General features: G+C 38.3%; 1 protein-coding gene across 1 annotated transcript in view; it reads right to left on the reverse strand.

Moving 5' to 3' along the window:
• Positions 1–783: 783 nt before the first annotated feature.
• Positions 784–17,459, reverse strand: part of susd5 (sushi domain containing 5) — a 67,476-nt gene continuing 50,800 nt past the window's right edge. Inside the window, exons 3-5 of the mRNA XM_039736313.1 lie at positions 12,016–12,134; positions 8,716–8,904; positions 784–4,067 (exon numbers count right to left, since the gene is read on the reverse strand). Of these exons, the coding sequence (XP_039592247.1) occupies positions 3,091–4,067; positions 8,716–8,904; positions 12,016–12,134 (1,285 nt within the window). The 3' untranslated portion in view covers positions 784–3,090. The remainder of the gene's footprint in view (positions 4,068–8,715; positions 8,905–12,015; positions 12,135–17,459) is intronic.

Below are 17,459 nucleotides of genomic sequence, written 5' to 3' on the forward strand. Positions count from 1 at the left end.
GAATGTCCTTCAGATACAGTTTAAATGTTTTCATTCAAAAATTTTTTCTTTGGACCTTTTTGAAGTAGCTCATCTTTTAAATTGCAATTTAATTATGTTATTTCATTGTATTCTACTATACTTTGTTCTCAGTTTAAAACACGGCCAAACATTTCTGAGGCACAAACTTTTTTTCTATATTTTGTTGGCTGCTGATGTCACTATTACAAGAACAGTCATCACAAATATAATTAAGCTCAGGTTAGTAAAGTAATGAATCAGTCCTAATATATTCACTACTTTATCACTCTCCTAATGCAATTAAAATTTGTAATAAGAGTGTGTTGGGGTGAGGTTTTGAACAGCATCAAATCAAGAATTCCTACACCCCTTTGTATCTGAATCAAACTGTGCAGCTGTTATCCCAATTTGAGTTAGTAAGTACCAGTGGTATATGAGGTTTTTCTCAGTTTAGACTGAATTTTTCTATCCACAATGTTGCTAATGTCCATGCATATGTTTTTCATTGTTGGTCAGTTGGACTTTACAAATGCTTTCCGATGATTGCATCTTTCTTCTTACACTAGACATATTTGGAAATATAATTGTGGTTGTAACAGCCACCAGCAGCCTATGAAGCAGTGAAAAATCCCAGTGAAAACCACGCTTTCCTCTTGATCCCTGGATGTTTTTCTGGGTAAGAAAATGATGATGAAATTAATTTAAATGATTCCCTAAATTATGTTAATTATTAGATGCCTTCCAGATAATTCACAAGATACGCAACAAAATGACAAACACGTGTTAAAGTAGGTACTCAAGTCTTTAATGAGAAAGCAAAACGGTGGAAACCTCCCACTGAGGTTCTGGTGGTGTCAAATGCTAGGGTGAGTGCAACAGGTATAATTGCACTTAGGCACTGGTGTACTAGGAGTCTAAAAGTGACTGAGGTCACATCTATTTTTACTGATGAGAAATCCCAGCTCCCTTAAAATAATGTAACCTAACATTCAAACTCATGCCCATTTTTTTTTTTCAGTACTCCCTTGAAATAGATAATTGTAATGACAACTGAAAATTACATTTAAAGTATCTTGAGAGACCCAACTCCCAACTGTTTGTATTTAAATGGGATCGCAAGAGACTTTATATCTGAAATGTAAAAGTGTGAACAGCAGGGCTCACCCTTGCCTTCCAAAACAGTCTGTGAGTGTCATCGTGGGAAAAGATGAGAGAGTTCTCCGGGATATAGAAGGGCTTATAGATGTGTTACTTGTTTATTTCATACCAAGGTTGCCCTAGTCCATGGTGGCATAGTTCATTACAAGTTTTATGTTAACCAGAGTTTAATAACTAACTTCTATGGAAATGTAGTTTTGCCATTTCATATATGTATTAATTTTGCACTGCCTAAAGCTTGCAGTCCAGGCCAGATATATATTTTTGCTTTGAAGTGCACTGTATTAGACTTCCGCTTACTAATGGTTCTTTGTGAATGACACAGAAGTGAATGAGAAATGGCCCTGCATCTGCTATGTAGTTCTCTATACTGAACTTCTCAAACCCCAAAATCATTCAGAGTTTAGATTAATGAGATTTACATTTCCTGGGTTTCTTAACTGTACTTGCTGAGATTCCGGTTTGCTGGGGACTGCAGGATATCCCAACAGCATCAGACTGAAGGAATAAACCAACCCTGTGCAAATTGATGGTTTGTCACAGGGCCTACTCACACACATACCCACAACTTACATGGCCAATTTAGAACGAACGGGAATATGTGAGGGAAAAAACCTAACCCAGACATATTAATAGCTGCAGTTTATGGGCCATTTTGCTAAATGCTAGATGACTGATATAGCAGACATGAAGACTGCTACAATGTTTTTTGTGATTATGTGTGCTTTGTCTAATTTATTTTTAAAACTTTATCACAATACTTGTAGTTAACCCCTCACTTCAGTTTATATTTTTTTGTAGGAAAATCTGGAAGGAGTACTTGCAAGAGTGTTGTTTTCTGGCACTGAGTCTGAGCATGTTAGATTAAAATAATGAGTATTGCAACACCTTCTATCTGAATTATCCATGTGATTTTTTTTCTACATTTGTTACCCACAGCGACATGTAAGCAATGTGCCTGCCAGTGTTGTGGAGCAAATGGAAAGCAAATTAAGAGGTCCAGTGCCTCTGGTGCTAAGTGGCACAACTCTTGATGTTTATTGCATAAATCATGTAAACAAAAAAAAAAACTAAGGTAAGCTTGTACCCCTGCCACCAGGAGACTGATCACCTCACCTCATTTTTATTTAATGAAGTGAGCCATGCACTTCTTTTCTCAAAGCAGATGGTGCAATCCATTTTTTGTCACATTCTACCTCAGATGGACATCTACCTCACTTGAAATGTCACGTCCCTCTTTCACCATGGCTGGCACACAATGTGAAAAATAACCCCTTCTCACCCAGGGCGGTTTGACTCATAGGCAGGCTTTGTTAAAGGTCATACTTTTTCACAAAATGATTTCAGGCAAGCAGTCCGTTAAAACAAAATGCTGGGTGAGCTGAAAGGTCCTTCCTCTGTCACGTGTGTGATGTAACCTCCAATAATCCCCCTGTGTATGTATATAGCGACACAGACTGGACCGCCAGTCAAGGAGCCATACTCTTCACTGAAACAACTGACGAGCAGCTTCCACACTAAAGTGAGGGTCTGGGCACATGGAAGAGAGCGAACATGCAGACTCTTGTCACACCTTGACGTGCAGTGGAATGATGCATTCATTTGACAGTCATGAGATTTCTGTTCTTCAGCAATGTTGGCTAGACGCAGGCAGAAGGTACATTTGTATTTTGATGATGATTAAAAGATAACCATTTCTTTGTGCCTGTCATAGTACTGAACTATTACCTACCCTGGCTAAACTGGTCTACTAGCATCTGCCCAGAGGGCATCAAGACCAGAGGCAGGTTTTCTATTTCTTAGCAGGTCTCCTGCGCTAATGTGCTGGCTTCACTGAAAGCATTTTGTGAGCATGTGTGACCTCAAACAAGCCCTAAAGAAAGACAAGAGTGAGATCCTCGTCTGTGTGGCAGGAGTCTGCTGTCATTTGTGTTAAACATGCTGCTGTTGCATCTCCATCTGCTGGGGCTGTCGGCTCTGGTCCTTTCCATTCATTTTATAGACAGAGCTTTTCCTCTGCTTCCTTTTGTGACACCAGATGGCCAGAACTGAGGTGAGCACGAGCAAACAGATGACACTTAGAGCAATGGCAATGATGGGGCCTTTACGTGCCTTATCACATTGCTCTGCCAAACATGGTTCTTCTGTTGCAAGCGGCCTTTCCCCAGAAAGCCCAGTCAGGTTGCCCTTGTCAGCAAACTCTTTGAACTCTGAAAGGGTGCTGGTATCCTGCATCTGTGGGCAAGATGATGTTGGATATGGGCCACCTGCTGTCAGCAGTGACTTTCCTTCTGTTTGGAGAGTTGGAATCACTGCAGCAATCCTTAGAGTTGTAAGCAATGCGCTGGGTACTTGAGTGATGGTAGTATGTTCCTGCTGTACTGTGGGTGAGGAGATTGAGCTTGGCACCTCAGCCTTGCTTATTTCTATCTGGTTGAATTGATCTGTGGCTTCAGTCACTTCTTCACCAGCCTCTTGGGTCACTGGGTAGCCGTCCAGCCAGGTTTCATCAGTGCTGGCCGTTGTGCCATTGTGTAGTTCAGGAGGCTGGCTAACTGTTGCTTCTGCTCCCACATGCTCAGAACTAATAAATTTCACACCAGTTTGATTGTCTTCTACAAATAATAAGACATCTTTCTTTGTTCCTATGTCCTCCCCTGCCTCAGGTGTGGACTGTGAAGTGATCCAGAAAAGGTGCTTCTGACTGAGCAGAGAGATGGGAGAGTCTGTGGGAACTCCTGGTTCTGGCATAGCCCTGCCAGTGGAGTCCTCAAGCTCTTCTTCTTCACCAACTTTCCTGGACACACCTTCTCTTCTGTCAGTCGTGGACTTGTCTTCAGGGTGTGTAACCATTATTGATTTTTCATCAGGGAACTTGTCTTCATAGTCGATATGTGCCTCAGTCTCATCTGGAAAGAAGACAGAATGAAATCATTCAGCATGTAAATATAAGTAGATGGCTGGCTCCAGCAGACCCCCGTGACCTTGTAGTTAGAATATAGTGGGTTGGATAATGGATGGATGGAGAAGTATCTGCCCAGTGGAGTGTAATGGGGGAGCTGAGCATTGCATCAGTGAAGCGTGATGTACTGTGAACTTAAACAATTTTAGCAGAGTATGGGGACAAGCTCTTGGAATATTGTCAAAGAAAAGCACTTAATACAGGGTATGTCACTAAAGTGGTTGACTGGTGTTTTCTGGAAAATGCCACAGGGCTGTGTTTCCTGCTTTACATGCTTTTGTCTGGGCTTGTAGGTACTTTTATCTGAGCAATAATGGAGAGTGTCAACAGCACAACGCCAGTACTGGTGCACAACAGGGTGTTTTCAGGACAGAGAAGCCCATTCATCAAGTTTGAAAAAAAATGTCCTTTGCCTCTCTCCTGGGCGTTTTAGCGTGATTTAACACTGGCACTCAAATCAAGTTTCAACTTTCTCAGCCTTACAGAGCCCGTGAAACCGTCCAGGTTTCTGCAGCTCAATGTGCTTGTGTTCGCCTAAAAACACAGTGGTCTTTCATGAGCAGGGCCAGTGTGCCTCTGGTTTCCCTATGAAGTGTTCCCTAGCTTAACTTCCCACACATCGTTACCATATACAGTATCAGTAACCTATATGGCTGTCCCTTTACAGGCAAATGAGTTGGAGTTAGGAAGAGTCTAGTGTGATTTCAGGGAGCAGCCAGTGGCAAATTGCACACCACCTTTTCAGTTACTGTGGATTTCCTGTTGTCCTTGCAAGTCCTCATGTTGGAATCATGTTGGGATGATTATCATTCAAAAGTCAGTCAGTCCATTGCGACTGTCTCTTAATAATTTTTATTCTGGCCACCTTGCATTGTTGCCCTATTCTGCTGCTCACGTGACAGCCTCATAATGTCATTCATAGTGAAAGTCAATATATAAGGTAAGGAAGCTATCTAATAAATTCCAAGGCTGCATTACAAATGTCAGTTTAAACTGTTAACCCGTTAATGATAATTAACAAAATAATAACGTCAATAAAGTCAATATATAAGGTAAGGAAGCAATCTAATAAATTCCAAGGCTGCATTACAAACTGTTAACCCGTTAATGATAATTAACAAAATAATAACCAATTATATTTCAGAAACAGTCACAGCTTATGGGCATCACCAGCAGAATATTAATGTATGACAAGGTAAATACAGATCCCCAAGGCAATCAATTTATAATATTTATGGTGCTGTGAAAAAGTATTTGCCTTCTTATTTCAGTTTCAACCCCATTTATTTTTATGTAGTGCTCTTCAATGAATACAGGCTTAGTATACTGTAACAAGTTAAAGGTAAATTGAAATTACAAATTTTTCATAAATTGCATAATGTACACATAAAAGATTATGTTAAAAGCCCAATAAAATAAAGCAATATCAAACTGAGTAACATACATTCATCCTAAAAATGTGTTGATTATTATTGTCAAGACTAAGGCACTTCACCCCCTGCTCGCTTCGCTCACCAAGGGTCTGTGATACGCACCAGCCACTTCGCGTCTCTCTCACGTTGTGAAGAGGGGGCTTGAATGAACCCCAAGGAGACGTGGTCGCTCCTCCGAAACCCCCTCTTAAACAATGATACAATTACCTCCTCATTGCTCGATCATCTGCTTGCTTGCTGTTGCTGCCGTGCCGCGTGATCTACATCTCACCTGGCGCACTTCTGTCATATCACCTATGTCTATTATATTCAATCTCTTTTCACTTTTATCTTTTCATCAATATCACATTGAATTTTGACAACACAACGTATAAGTGCCCATGAGTGAATATTGTTTCTTTCTCTCCATAAGAAATGTGTCTGACAATAGCATTCACACAAATGAGAAATGATTTCTCTTGCAGGATTTCACTTTCACCAAACAACAAATCTTTTAATTCTTGCAGATACATCTCTTCATTGGGAAGAAACACTACTTTTTTTCCCTGATGGCAACACAAATTATATGATCCACAAGTCTTCAACTTAAATTTTAAATTCAAACAATATATTCGATCTCTTTTCACTGTTATTTTACCGAGTAATAATTTCCGTTTGTTTGAGCTAATGCGATCTTTACTATCCTTTTTCTGAGAGTTTCGAATTTTTGTACTTCCATTATCTCTAACCTGCTCTGCATGTGTACCGCTTCAACGTTTTTAAATTCTTTACGATGTTCTACTTTGTCATCTACTCTGTCTTTTATTTCCAGCCCTGGGCGTGATTAAATCTCTTGGCACAAAGATTCATCTTGCGGGATGTGAAAGTGTCTCTCTGAGAAAATCACATAAAGTCTCCTTCCAACCTTCCAAGATTTTTTTTTATAATAGAGAGATAAAGCCTTTTGTCAATGGAGGAGAGGGAAACAAAAATTCTAATCTGCAACATCTCAGGAAAAAATACAGTTCTGTGGGGTGCCACTGTAGAAACTTTTTTCAGGAACCAGGGACTATTTTTAGAAACTCTGGAAGTTTTGCAGCATTCCCACAGCTGGAACTCAGATCACTTATACTTCCTTGTAGGTACTGTAGTTCCTTGTACTTTTTTTAGCTCCTACTCCAGAGTATGTAATGTTCGTTCAACCACGAACTATCACGAGTGGGGCTTGGGCAATAAATTGTGCTGATTGGTTAACCATCTTACAGATGTGTTAGTAGTTTGGACTTTGGAGAGTTATCAGTGAAGATGAAGCACCACACTTCGCACTGTATCATTCCTCATAGCTGCCCACTGCTGTGTTGCACTACACATGAAATCAAAGCAATAAGCGGGGATAGGTATCCCCTATTAATTCCCAAACGTGCCTCACCTTACACCGTGTCACTCTTCTTTTCATGTCACATATTTTGCATAAAGGTTATAGTACCTATTGTGTGGTGGGACCACAAGTGACCCTGGGCCTACATCATAAAGGAACTGGTTCCTGAAAACAAATTTCCTGCTGTGGGAAAGCATTTATAGACAAAGTCAGACACAGTCATAGTCCTGGAGGCCTCAGCCAACTGGCTGCCCACACCTTACCTAGCAATTTACAATGAAGAAGACTGTTGCTGCCTAACTTTCCTAATCTACTAACAATGCTCATAGTTGAAAACATATTGGGGTTATAGCATGGTTTCTGTGATATATGATATATGTCTTTTAGCATTGTAATTTTATTTTGCTGAAAAATACTGTATGTTTCATTGTCATATTAAATAACCTCTTCTGTAATGCATAGATTTGGAGCAAGTGAAATTTTAATAAATTAAAATTAATAATTTGTGCTGGTCCATCAAAAAGTCAAACATGATGGTGTAATAACTTAGAACCTGGATGACTTACTATAATGTTGTTCTGTAGTAGAAAATTCTTAAGGTTATCTTGTCTTCCATCCGTGAACTAAAGCGAACGTGTGTTTCGAAGATACAGCAAGATACAAAATCAAGTCCACATAAAAATGGCTGAAAAGAAGCAAAATATACATTTTGGACTGGCCTAATCAAAGTCCAGACCAAATCCCAATATAGATAATGTAGCAATGTCTCTGAATTTAAGTAGTCCTAAGTGGAATAGTGGGCTGAAATCCATATACAGTGGTGTGAAGACTTGATGTTGAATTATAGAAAGTGTATGGTTGAGATAAAGGTACTACATCTGAATATTTAGTGTATAGGAGCAATTATGCTATCACAGTGTCAGTTAAAGTTGGATAATTCTGTTCATTTAAATAAATGACGTAAGTGCAGAAAATGTGTTATTTGTGCATGTACTGTAGGTGCCGTTTATCTAATATTAGATTCTAAAAACATTCAGTATCAGAAATTAGCAATAACAAAGAAAATCTGGGAAGGGGCAAATATGTTTTCACTGCACTGTATATAATTCATGTCAGGGCTGTGGGAGCTAAATGTGGTCCCCACCTTGGGCAGATTGATGTTGATACACTCTGACACTAGATCTTTGCTGGCACTGCAGGCACAATACAACTACTAAAATGCACTAAAGTATTTATTTTTATAATGAATTTCACAGTCAACATTATCCCAGTGGAGGGCACAAAATTTTGACCAGCCCCAATGCATACTAAAACAGGAGAGAAAATTTGAACAGAATATTTGAACTTTGTAAACAGCATAGCACAAGGCATTCAGAGTCCCAAAGGCAGTTAATATAGAGAAAACAATTGATGGCAAGGTTGACAGGATTTGTAATTTGTCTTCAGTGTTTTATACTGTATATTTCTAATTACTGCATTTAATTTTTAGTTCAGGGCATCTTTGAATGTTCTCAGAAATAAAGGCAGTTCAATCTTTTGAGCCAGTATAGCATGGTTCTTGGCAGTGCAGCCTTGTAATTCCACCATAGGAGTATAATATGACACCTCAGTTCTGAATGATCTCATTTGTGTTCTCTTTGACACAATGATGTGTATTAAAGCTTCAAATGCTTTTTACCTTACTTAACGTTGAGTCATCACTTCTTAAAGCATCTCTCATTATCAACTTTCATTGCAGTTCTGTTTCCAGTTGGGAAACAGGACTAGTGAAATTGACTGTTTTCACTTTCAGGAAAAGTGCTCACCTTTGACACAAGCCTGGACCAAGCCGTACCATTCCCCACAGCTGTCACATTGCAATGAGAAGGCGTTGTGATAGTTTGCCATGACGTATCCCTGTGTACAGACATACAAAAGCTCATCTCCCATTTCAAAGCCAGTATGTCCTTGCAGAGCAGTATGGGGGAAGGAGGGTGGGTCTCCACATGGCTTATCTACAAAGATACAAATTGCAGCAAGTTATTGCATAGTGCTTCTGCAATATTAAAAACATAGTTTTCCAAAGATAAGGCTTCCTTAAAGATCAAAGCAATAAGAGTCTGAAATTGCTACAATTTTTGCTTAGGAAGGGATTTTTGAACCCATAGGCTTGAGGATATAATCCATTACCTGTAGAAGGAACACTGCCTGCCACATACAGAAAGCAGGAAGGTCTGGAGGCTGCAACTCTACTTTTAACTGAGCCTAGATTTTCTTGAGTTCTTTATTTTATATGGTGCCATTTGGGGCATCGGTGTAGGAGACTTTTAAGGCCTAGTGTTTTCTGTCAATTTCTCTCATGTACAATAGTCATATGTTTCAACCATCTTTAAACAATATAATATTCATTTCATAGAAGTCAATGGTATCTGAATATTAAGAGACATTTATATTGAGAACTAGGAGGTTATTTGCCCCCTGCTAGCTTCGCTCACCAATAACCCCGTGTTTGCTAAGTGCCATTGTGAAGAAGGGGACTGAACGCACTCCATGGAGATGTGGTCGCTCCTCTGAACCCCTCTTAAACGGTGATACAATGTGAAATAAATTACAGTTGGTTTTTTTACCTCCTCTTTGCTCAGTCAGCTGCTGGCTTGCTGCTGCTGCCGTGCCTCATGATCTGCATTTCATGTGGCGCTTCAAATGTTTAAAAACCTGTACAGCACCTGTCCTTTTGTCTCACTGCCTTGTCTCTCTTGTCCCACAGACATCCTCAAACACTATGTAATCTCTTTTCGCTGTTCCATTATTTCACAGAGTAATATTTTCTGTTTCTTTGCGTTAATGAGATATTTACTCTCATTTTTTAAGACTTTTGAATTTTCCTACTTCCATTATCTCTAACCTGCTCTGCATGTGTATCACGGGACTTGCTTCCAAAGCTTGTAAGTATGACGTGACTTGTTCGTCTCGCGGGACATGAATCTGTCTCTCTGTCTCTCTTCAAAAGATCACGTCACGTCGCAAGATTTTTTTTTATAATATAGAGATATCTTTGCATCCTTTGAACAATTACAATTACGATATAATCTTCCAATATCAAATTTCTTTTGTTATATCCTCAAAAATCAAGCCTGCCCAATTTTCCTAATTGTCCATTAGTATGATTGATGCTGCACTATACCATAATAATGAAGAAAGAAGAGCAATCTCCAAACTCGATTGATTTACTTCAAAGAGATAACCTTAGAAAACATTGTGAACAGCAACTTTTAATTATAATTTCAAAAAATGATTGGGACTTAGCTATTGTTCATCTTGTATAAAGCATGGTGTAATTCAGTTAAAATTGTACAACACATTAATATATCTCTATTACATAACAATTTCATAACTACTTAATACAATTTAGGGTGGTAAGGATTGGTGCTTGCACTGGCAGCCGTTTGTGCAAGAAAAGAAAACAGCCCTGGACATGGCACCATTCCATCACTGAGACATCTCACACATTCACTCTTGGACCATTTTAGAATCTGAAATTAACCTAACAGGCACATCTTTAGAGACGTGGGCAGAAACACAAACAAGGGGAGAAAATAGAAACTTCCAACAGATAAAAACTAGACATGAGAGTCAAACCTAAGATCTATGAAGAAGCAGCAGCAGTAACAAATGCACTACCATGTGGCCCATATCCTTAATAATGTTATCTGAAATATGTCTGAAACAAGGCTCAAATTGTGCATGCCTTGTTATGTCATATGTCTTCAGAATGTCTTGCACTCAAATCATTTAGAGAAAGAAAGCTTTGCTTATTTGGAGGCACAATTACAGTAGTTCAAATCCTCTCATGAAAAATCTGCTGTGAAATCTTACATTTCATTGCTTGATCATCACCCCATCTTCTTATTTAGTAGAATCCTAACCCACCCTCCATAACACAGTGGGAAAAGGTTGTCTTACTTTACTTAAAATTAAAAAAACACACGCACATTTTCTGTATAAAGAGTAGTAAAATCTTTCTCAGAATTTGCCAAAAATTCTTTAATACTGGCTTAAAAAAACAAGACCAAGACAGGCAACTTTTTGATGTCTTAACACCTCTGAGGGACTTTTTCATATTGGGTGCATACAGTATTTCTTCAAACTGAGTAGAGGATGGGCATTGAGACTGATGTGAAACATAAATGTTTGGCATGTAGAGTAGATTATATATTTGGTTAAATCTATGTATTATTCACAGAATGTAATTTATAAAATCTATTAAAAAAAGGATCTGGATGAGATATTGCGATAACTTGGCTATTAGTGAAATGAGCTGATTGGTCTCATCTCACTTGTGAAACTTACCATTTTGTAATTTGCCCAAATGTAAAAATGTAGACAGGAGCATTGGGCATCAAACCTGATGAAACAGAAGGTTCTGGTATAGTAAACGTAGACTCTTGGGCTGGGTTTTTATGTTATTGTTTGGCATAAGTCTCAATGCTGGATTTCTGCTTCACACTTTGGAACCCATGTCAGGAGAGGGTAGTCACATACTCGTAAAAATACTTGAGGAAAGACTGGGTAGCCAGCTGGATGAAGTCTGATGGATTGTTAATTTCACTGAGATTGCACATCAGTCTATCTCCTGGGGTAGTTCCTCTTTTCTAATTCCAGTAGGCTTTTAAGTCTTAATTTTGTGGTCATTTGAATTTATTTGTTGAAAATTTTGCAACACAGTAATGCAGTGTGTTGTGTCTTGCAAACCCTGGGACCTATGTTCATTTTCTGGCACAGTCACTCACAATGTATGGAGTTTAGGTGGTATTCTTGTACTTATTTGGAATTTCACTCAGTAACTCTCTTTTTCCCAGCCTCTAGGGTAACTATAAATTAGCCCTATGTGAATATGCGTATGACAGCTTGGCAGTTTGCTCTGTAATGGATTTGCATCCAGTTCTTCTATTGTTACATATACATGTAAACTGTTTAATTCATCCTGCATAGTCTCGAGCAGCTATGCTCTTCTGGCTTCTTTATGATTGCTATAAAAGGCACTGTATAAAACAGTTTTTGACTGATCAACCAACAATTAAATATACAGTGGGTCACAAATGATAATAACAGTTGACCTTACCAACCTTTGTCTTTCACACAGAATGAATCATGAAGGCTGTCAGTTTTATCTGGTCTTTCAATCTTCACATCCACTGCTTGTATAATTTGCTGCCCACTGCCTTGACCATTGCACACTGTAGTTCTGCAAAGAACAAATAAAGATGAACTCTCCAGCAGCCTCTATGAGGTTATACTTTTCTATTCTGTCAGTTATAAGAAAAAGTCTGCTGAGTCAAAAGGCTCATTCCTAGTAAACAGAAGGGTAAAATTGTCATTTACAGAATTCTACAAAAACATTTATAGGCTGCAACAAGCTGGATATCTAATATATAAATGGCACCAAACACTGTAATTGAGAAATTCTTTTACATGTTTTAAAATCCTTTCGTTGTTTTGATTTTTCCTCCTACCTCCCCAAAAATGCATATGTTATGTTGACCAGCCAGTTGACATTGGACCTGTGCGAGTATGCATAAGAATAATAACTTTATTTATATAGCACCTTATCATACATTTACATGCAACTCAAGGTGCTTTCCACAGATTAATCAACAACAACAATGATATACCACATTTACTTGAATTTAACCACTTACAATTACAATAATTACAATTATTTAACCACTAAAGTGCAAAACAAACCTTCACTCTTATCAGAAAAAAGTTTTCTAATTAAAATATTTATATATTAAGGCAGACAATAGGGCAACAAGATCAAATTAAAATAAATAAATAAATAAATAAATAAAGTACAGGGTGGTCCAGATCTAATTATGCAATTATGAAAAAGCGAACACATCGTACCCGCTGTTCAACTGACAACCATCTCCCCGCCATTTTGGAATGCAGTGAAGGTGCTGCCTTCTATCGGCAACAAAATTTTTTTTTGTGAATTCTCTGTGTAATAAACTTAATAAGTTATAGCGTAATGAAAAGTGCATAATTAGATCTGGACCACCCTATATATATCTACATTTTACCTATGCATAAGTACATGGCAACCCACTGAGTAGAAACAATTTGATATTAAAGTAAATGAAAAGATACAAAAGCAAATGAAGCAGTCCATAGCGGTTTCCATTGATTTAGGATGTGGAGGGAACTGTGATGGTCTGGTGCCCTGTCCAGGGATCTTGCCAGTGTTGCCAGTGATAGGCATCAGCACCCTGTGAACCTGCTCTCGATAAAGCAGGCATGCGAATGTCATATTACGTTAGATTATCAATGATTAAAAAGCAAGTACTGCCTACAGTGTCAGCCATCAACCTACCTCTAAGTGTGGTAACCAGTAGTGGCTGGTATGAGACTAACTATATAAAACAAAGACTGAGTGATTGATATGCCCAAACCACATAAACACTGTGGTTGTAATGTAGAGTTTTGCTCCATTTAAATCCAAGAGCACCACAGCATTATCTGTTGCTCAAGAACTTAAAATGTATGCACTTACTTAAACATCCAAAGCATTAGGAATAATAGAAACTGACACATTGGTTTCAAGGATGTCACATGCCAAAGTTAAAGAGCTGGCAAATGCGAATGACAAATGTGACTGACACTAAGAAGCAATAGATATAAATGCAGTGTCATATCAAGGGACCTGTGATGGTGATCCATTTGTCTGATGTCAGCATAAATGATAGCAGTGATGTTGGAATTCAGCAGCAATAAGTAAAGTGTATTTTCCAGAGTCAGCATAGTGTAAAAAAAAAAAAAAAAGGATTGCAAGTGCACAAACCCCCTCATGGAACACAGGACCACTCAAGACTTAATGTAAAAGGGTTGAGTTCACTGACCCGGCCTCTGTCCACATACTATGGCTGCTCAGAAAAAACAAACACCTTATTTCTTGAGGAGTAAATGTTCAGCTGCCTTTCAATGTGGCTAGCGCACTCACACAGCCCTGCACACAGTCCTAAGCAACTCTAGCAATGGCAGCTTGCCAGTCTCCTGGAACACTGGGGCATTGAGACACTGGCTCGGATAATTACTGTAAGGCAGGAAATGGCAGCTTCTTAGCAGCAGATCCTCCTTGCCAGAATCCAGTGCTATTTCTAAACATCTAAAATGCTTGACAGGGATTTCCAAACATGATGATGATGTGATGGAAGTAAAGACCTCATGATGTATATCACTTGCATAATACTTTGTTTTCTCATGCAGAGGTATACCCTTCAGCTGTCAGAAAACACCATGTCAAACTTGTATGTGGAGGTCATTATGTTGTAAAGCTCCTGGATACATGTCTCTGGAAAGGAGGCCAGGATCCTTTGAAGCTATAAAGAGAATATGCTACATGGTCATTTGCAGCAAACACACACAGAGGATCTTTGCATCTGACATTCTTTGAAATTTAAAGCATATCACACTCATGTGGCCATTTATTCTTTGAATACCCACCAATAACAGTATGACATCTTGCAAGTCAGGAGTCCAACTATAAACCATCACTATCTTGATAATGGAAAAGCTATTGTGTTCAACTGTACTATGCCCTAAGTTTTAGAATGTGCCTCCCATATCTGCAAGACTCCATATAACTGAAACAATCAACAGACACCATTAAAGAAGAGCGAGCTGCTAAAGCAAGATTTATTTACCAGAGCTTTATAGTATAAACTGCCAAAGTAGCTGAGATTTGGAGGTCAACCTGTGTCCTCTGTGTAACACATGTGCATCCCACTATCCAGGTGTACGACTCCTACATTCTGTAAGCATTTTCCTTTGACTCCTGTACACTTATATAGTTCTTAATACAGTATCTCCTTCATTTGATCATTATTTGAAGCCAATGACTATATCTGTTGGCAATCAGGCTACTGACCAGTAATTAAAGATAGTTGCCAAAACTTCAGTCAGTCTGCTCGCGACAGTCAGATCTCCTCACTCAAGCCTGCTTACATGAGTGCCAAGGTGCATTTTGCCTGATTTGAATTGAGTGTGTGCTACCATGCACAGGCAATATTTTTGAACTCCCTTGATTTAGTTTGGAAAGAAGGGTTTTAATGGAACCCTGACCCTGTCCACTTTGCCTGCTTTGTATCTAGTTCACAATATCACTTAACTTGCTTACATTTTCTAACTTGCTTATTTAGTTCAGAGTTGTGGGGAGCTAATGCTTCTAGCAATTTTTGGCATAAGGCATAAGGGCATAATGCCTTAGGCATAAGGCATTAACCAGCACCACATGGGGTACCTAAACATCACAAAACTTAGATTTTCTAGCAAATACATTCAATACATTCTTCATTTTTGGCAATCATTTATAGTAATTCTTCATGTGCCCCAACTAATTTCATAGTCATGAATTAATTACATGCAGCTTCTTACGGATATCTGAAGGGTGGCTCACTAACAATTGTATAATCATGAGGATTTGGGCACACATCTAGTCTGAACTCTCAAACAGGGACTTATGTGTGATCATGGCAGTCATTAAACAGTTACATCCTATTTTCACTTAGAAATCCCAAAAGGTGAATTATCAAATCTCTGTTAAACAGTTTTTTCACTTTTACTCAGAAATGTGTATATTTTCCTTAGTCAGTCTTTCAGTGTTGTCAAATACTTTTAGCCACTTTCATTCTGGAAATCTTAAATTTTATAACTATGAAATAGTTTCTTCTGCTGCAATATAAAAGGAACTCATACCTTTAATATTGGTGCAGGAGAAGGCTTATTAGGACATAAGAACAATTTTGAAAAGGACAGACCATTCAGTCCAACAAAACTAAAATGTTAAAAGCAGCATTAGTGGCACATGAATCTCATGAATTTCTCCTAAGTGGGCAAATAGACAAATATGTATGGATTTCATTTGATGTAATCATCATGCTGTTATGTTTTAGCCAGCGTTGTTGCCAAGGCTTAAGTTTATCTTTTATATATGTTGTCTTTCTGTTGTTGTATCTAAATAATTTTGGATATTATAAGTCAAGTAATAGAATAATTTAAAAGTATTTACTGTCTCTTGTCATACATGTGCCATCAATGCCTTTTACTCTTTATGCGCATGTGTTTGAACCTCTCTTGATGCTCCCTCTCTTGAGCACATTCTTTTTAAATCCTGCTTCTCAGACTATATCATTATTTTTGTTCTGTAAGCACAGTGACAGATAAACATTTTGAGCATAACCATAAGATGCACAGGAAAACAAATGGTATGAGTGCAAAATGAGACCGAAGCCACAATGAGCGACAAGATTTAAGGTTAAGAGATCAAGCAAGTGGTCAAAACTGAATTAAACACAAGAGAAACTTTGCACAAAGCTTTTTCGAGAGTTTTGGTATCTGCAGATCAGATAGGGAAATTACTTATCAGCAGTCCTTTTATCCTGTCACCTCGATTGAGCACAAGTTGCGACCTTACAGGCTATACCTCCAGAAATGTGGGGCAGTAGACCTAACAATAGGATTACAAAATGGCAGTGACTGAGGACCTAAAATGATCTCCAAAATGTTGTAGAACAAAACACAACATTTGAATCATTACAAAATATAAGCAAGTCATAAAAGGAGAAACCTGAACCTCAATAGCCTCTATTACAGGTACAAAAGTATACATAAAATGAGCATAAAAACCAATCATAACAATTTTCAACACATCTTTTTTACCTCCTGTTTACTTTTATACTTTGCATTACTGAATGTGACTCTTTTAGTGTGCCTTCTGTGCAGTTTCTCCTCCTCCTTCTTCTCACACTTGCATTTCCTCTTTTGATTGCATCACCAAAGCTAAACTGACCAATCATATTGTTCCAAGGGACAGGACACACACACAGATTTTTAGTGTTTTATTGTATAGTAGATGTTGTTTTTAGCTTAGTTTTCTCCTTGCATTTTTGTAGTTTTATGATTTTCTTTGTTATTTTGTTTCTGCATAGTGTTGTTTGTGTCCTGCCCTGCCTCCTGTATGTAGTCTAAGAAGGCAGGTCCACCTACGTATGCTGCTGGGGTCCCACCCAAAGCTTTACTTAATCTTTATGATGTTTCAACAGTTTCGGCATTGAGTATTGTTCCTGACCATTGTCCTAACTGTGTGTAAGCCAGAGTTTATGCATACATTTCTTTTTTACATCAATTTTGTTCATTTATCATCTTTGATTATCATTGTTTATGCTAATATTGTTGCTTATTTTTATTATTTGACTAATTATTTAATTTTATATCAGTTTTGTTTATTACAGTATGTAGGTTCTATTTGCTTACATTTGTTCTGCCATTGTAGTACAAAGTGTGCATTGTCCATTCTGCTATGCTTTCGTGGCACACCAGGTCTTTTAAGAAAGCAGATTTAACAGGGATGCAGGCATTCCAGCTACACAAAACTCCCAATTACATTCCAAACTAAGTGACTGAACTCCAGCTTGTACCAGGATCTGCCTGGACTTCATCTGACAACAAAGGTGTTAATTAGAGGTAATCCAACATCTATCCAGAAGCCCCCTCTGCAGCCCACTTGAGGTGC

This window comes from Polypterus senegalus, chromosome 15 (genome assembly GCF_016835505.1).
Source record: "Polypterus senegalus isolate Bchr_013 chromosome 15, ASM1683550v1, whole genome shotgun sequence".
Classification (NCBI taxonomy): domain Eukaryota; kingdom Metazoa; phylum Chordata; class Cladistia; order Polypteriformes; family Polypteridae; genus Polypterus; species Polypterus senegalus.